The 4,080-nt window shown below is 28.7% G+C and overlaps 1 protein-coding gene across 1 annotated transcript; it reads right to left on the minus strand.

Annotated features, from left to right (window-relative positions):
* Positions 1–372: 372 nt before the first annotated feature.
* On the minus strand, positions 373–3,251 carry LOC125069532. Its single transcript, XM_047679054.1, has 6 exons — positions 3,189–3,251; positions 2,514–2,687; positions 2,287–2,416; positions 1,312–1,472; positions 485–722; positions 373–379 (listed from the first exon to the last, which is right to left on the minus strand). Exons 2-6 carry the CDS (start codon positions 2,629–2,631, stop codon positions 373–375), a joined length of 654 nt encoding a protein of 217 aa, XP_047535010.1. The 5' UTR covers positions 2,632–2,687; positions 3,189–3,251.
* Between the last annotated feature and the right edge of the window lie 829 nt (positions 3,252–4,080).

A 4,080-nucleotide genomic window follows, 5' to 3' on the forward strand; every position in this document is an offset into this window, starting at 1 on the left:
TTGTTTCAGAAATCGTTTTGTATAGAAATGGTTAATAAGCATTAAAATTTATTTATGTCTATGAATATAGCTGATAATTATAATAATTAATCATATTATCCTAGTAGCTAAGCATTTTGCTTTGATTGAAACAATAGAATCGTGAAAATGATATTTTTAAATGTATCGCAATACTAAATATAAACTTTTTAAACATTTCAAATCAATATTTTTGAAATAAACAATATGATTACGGGTATGATCATGATTACAGGGATCGAAAGGAATAATACATTATATTGTTGACGTTTATTTATATACAATTCATACATAAAACATTTAAACAAATGATCTAAGTTATTTCATTAAGAGTCTCACATAGTGAAATGAAGCTTACTCTCTTTAAACATTTTATTACAAATTAGCGAACAGTACAAAATTAGCTAAGCATTTTTTTATTAAATATAGTTTTACTTTATTTTAATAATATTCTTGAATAATATACCTAATGGCAACCGAAAAGATTCCTGAAGCCACACCTGTTGTGTGAATATTACATTCTTCTTGTGATACATTCTGATATCTTGTATTAAAACCAAATCTACGCCCTTCAAATGATTTCACCACTTCTGGACTAATAACTGTAGTACCAAAGCATCCAATAGGCTTTTGGAAGTATAACATATGTCGAAGCCAGGTACGACGTAGGAATTGAGCGTGCCCTTCCAGCGAGCAAAGACACACTAAAACAGTGAAATTTTAATTTTAGTACTCAGTACCCATTAGATTATAATGCAACAGATCCTGACGTCATCGTTTCAAACATAGCCATTTATTAGTTTTCGTTGGGAATGTTCATCGTTGCTGAAATCGGTCAGGATGCCATCATCATCAGACGCTCTTTCTGACCTTATAAACAAATATTGTCTTATCAAGCATCACTGGTTATGCTTGTCTTTATACAAAAAACTCTATATATAATTATATTTCTGCTACCAATAATATAATCGGAACTAGTTAAAATATCCCTTATACCTTCTAAACTTAATAAATTGCTAGCCCGCCCCGGTAAGTTACCCACCGGGTAGGTCACCCACTGATCAGATATTCTACCGCCAAACAGCAGCACCCAATGTTGTTATGTTCCGGTTTAAAGGGTGGGTGGGTAAGCCAGTGTAACTAAGGTACGTGTCACATTGGCCATGTGAGAAATGGTTAATATTTCTTAAAGCGCCATTGGCGCGCGGGGGTGCCCATTGGCGTCGGATGGCCATAAAAAAAATCAAACTACTATCTGAATAACAAAACATTGATATGTCTATAAATACTTACTAATTTCCATCATCAAATCGGCAATTTCATAATTGTTTATTGCGATGTATTCCACTTCAGCGTATGCCATTGAACAGTATTTGTACTTCAGAGCTTTATCCTGTTTTGGAGAGAGTATAGAGCAGCCACGACCTAAGTCTGCCACTAGTAATAACAACAACCTGAAGTCATAAGGAGATAAATGTTTCAGATTATATTTATTAATTTTTTTCACATTTATTATACAAATTTCATGTTTAAACAGCGAAAAAATAAGCTGTTCTAAAATTTATATAAATCGCCAAACTCCATTTCTTTGATATCATAAATGGTAAAGGCAAGAGGTTGTACTGACTCTACACGCAAAAAATACTGTACAAAATCGAATCGTCTAGTCAAAATCTAAGCTCATATCAAAACTCAGATCAATTAGAAGTATGGGGCTGAACGAAAGTTACTATAGACATCAAAGGTATACCCTAAACATCCAAACCCGGAATTTGCTTGAAAAATAATCACTAGCGATACGGCATACCATACTAAAATCTTAAACTTATGGCTTTAATTTGGTTCCTAGGTGTATAAGTTTTAATATCATATTCGAACAAAAGTTTGATGATAATTAATTCTATTCTTTTTATATTTTGGTCTTAATTATAATAGAAACAAAACTGTCGGAAAACTCTGTCTGCTTTGTATTATGTACTAAAACCTTCTCCGAAACGCGATGCATGCATAAGTTTAAACATAATAAAGAAATTGATTATTATTTTTTGTTTTAACTGTAACCTGCTCGTTGATAAATTCATCCGATGTTAGTCATGTACTTAATTCTTTGTAATATTTTGGTATTAATAGTACTCTGCATTACATTACAGATTATTTGTTTTATTTGACTTTAGATAATTATATGTTCCGTTAATATTGATACATTAATTATCTAGCATTATATAAATGTATAACTATTTATATTATATATATATTAAAATGGCTTACCTATGAGTTAAGGCGTAACCGAAATTGCTCCCTTCAGTCAACATTTCGTAGCAAGAATCTTCTAAGGAACACCATGATTGAGAGCCTTTATAAACTATGTTACTAGAATATAGAGAGATCAGGCACGAGTCTAAAAAATATAAATAACTCATATAACACAGTCATATTTTCTGCCAGACACGATTATTAATAAAAATATAAACATATTTTGTTAACTTATCAAGTACCTGAAAGTTCAGGGTCCGGCGTCCATTTTTCTTTATTCTTGACGTCTTGTGAATAATACTGCCATGATGGATATATATCTTCTAATTCATTTAAATTATAAGAGTTTAGATCCGTCATAACCAAATTCTTTAAACGATCAACCCACTGAGAACTATTAGTAAATAGTTTAAGTACTAAAAGGTAAAAGACATACCCAAATTATAATGACGATTAAATACTACATAAACATTTGTATAACAATAAACAAAATTTATAAGTTTAAATTTTATAATAATATATAAAAAATTTAAAACACCTTAACCAGAAACAAGGATTTTGTGTAAAAAGGCTTTTATTTGTTTTATTTCGTCAGGCTAAATAATATGTTATACAGTGTTCTACTATTTAAAAGATATTATCCAGAACATTTTTATCATGAACTGTTACAATCTTAAGTACATAAATTTATCTTATTAATAATACATAACATCTCCACATATGTTAAATAAATTGTAATTAGTATACAATATATAAATTAGAAAAATTAACTTAATAAATAATAGCGCGACTGCCTACGATAGCTAAATCTTGAAATTTAGCTTTAACTTGGTTCCTTGTTTAGAAATTTGAATTTTACGTTATCTTAAGTGTAATTCATAATTTGTTCTGTTTTTTTTTATGTTTTATATATTTACCTTGCTGAAATTCCGTCGTGTTATACGTAGTATCATACTTCGTTGATTTCAGAAATTCTTTTAAATTTTTATCATTTATCCTTACAATTTTTTTGAGCTTCGTTTTGATTATGTATGGCAGACCTTCTTTTTCCCTAAGAATACGTTTAAAGTTTACTGAAAATACGATACGATATTATTTACATTTTAAAATAAGAATCAATTTTATAAATATTGTTTTATCGTTAAAACTTTAAGAAACTTAAATTTTGAATGAGCGTTGGTATGTATAGAGATACACCAAAGCTCTTTTAATTTTCTATAATATAGAATCAAAACAATAAATATGCAATTTACAAAATTACTTAAACCACATAGTTTACTACATAATTTGCTAAACAGTGCTACACATTCGTAGCAAATCTCTCCAAGTTTTTTTTTTTTTTTGTATTAAAATAGTAAAAATAGTTTAAAAATGTCTAGAAAGTGGTTTATTATGTAACTTTTTGTTTAAAAAAAATGATTTGATTGTATTACGACCTTAAAGTTACCGCAATAATTTTTTTTTTTTTTTTCACTACTCAGTTGTATTTTAACAAAAAATCTTACCGTTGGCCAAAAATATACCAAATGCGTAATTAATATCGATTTTGTTTACGTTTTCAGAACAATAAATAGTCATGAATTCTATTGTTTTTAAATATTTCAACAAGTCTTTTTCTAAAGGTAATTCATAAGCCCTCAAACTAATTACATCATTATTTACTTTATTAAATTTGGCAATTGAATAGAAGAAATTTTGAAAAGTAAACAGACACAAAAATATTTGAATACACTGAAAACGTAACATTATACTTTTTAATCAAGCGAGGCTTATAGCTAAGACGACAACTGGTCGTTCGAAGAGCAAATC

This window comes from Vanessa atalanta, chromosome 2, assembly GCF_905147765.1.
Source record: "Vanessa atalanta chromosome 2, ilVanAtal1.2, whole genome shotgun sequence".
Lineage (NCBI taxonomy): Eukaryota > Metazoa > Arthropoda > Insecta > Lepidoptera > Nymphalidae > Vanessa > Vanessa atalanta.

Coding starts and splice junctions, on each gene's coding strand:
- LOC125069532 (XM_047679054.1), bottom strand. CDS start 2,631: ATGACGGATCTAAACTCTTATAATTTAAATGAATTAGAAGATATATAT. Junction 2,417..2,513: donor GCCGGACCCTGAACTTTCAG/GTACTTGATAAG, acceptor TATATTTTTTAG/ACTCGTGCCTGATCTCTCTA. Junction 1,473..2,286: donor GGTTACGCCTTAACTCATAG/GTAAGCCATTTT, acceptor TTATGACTTCAG/GTTGTTGTTATTACTAGTGG.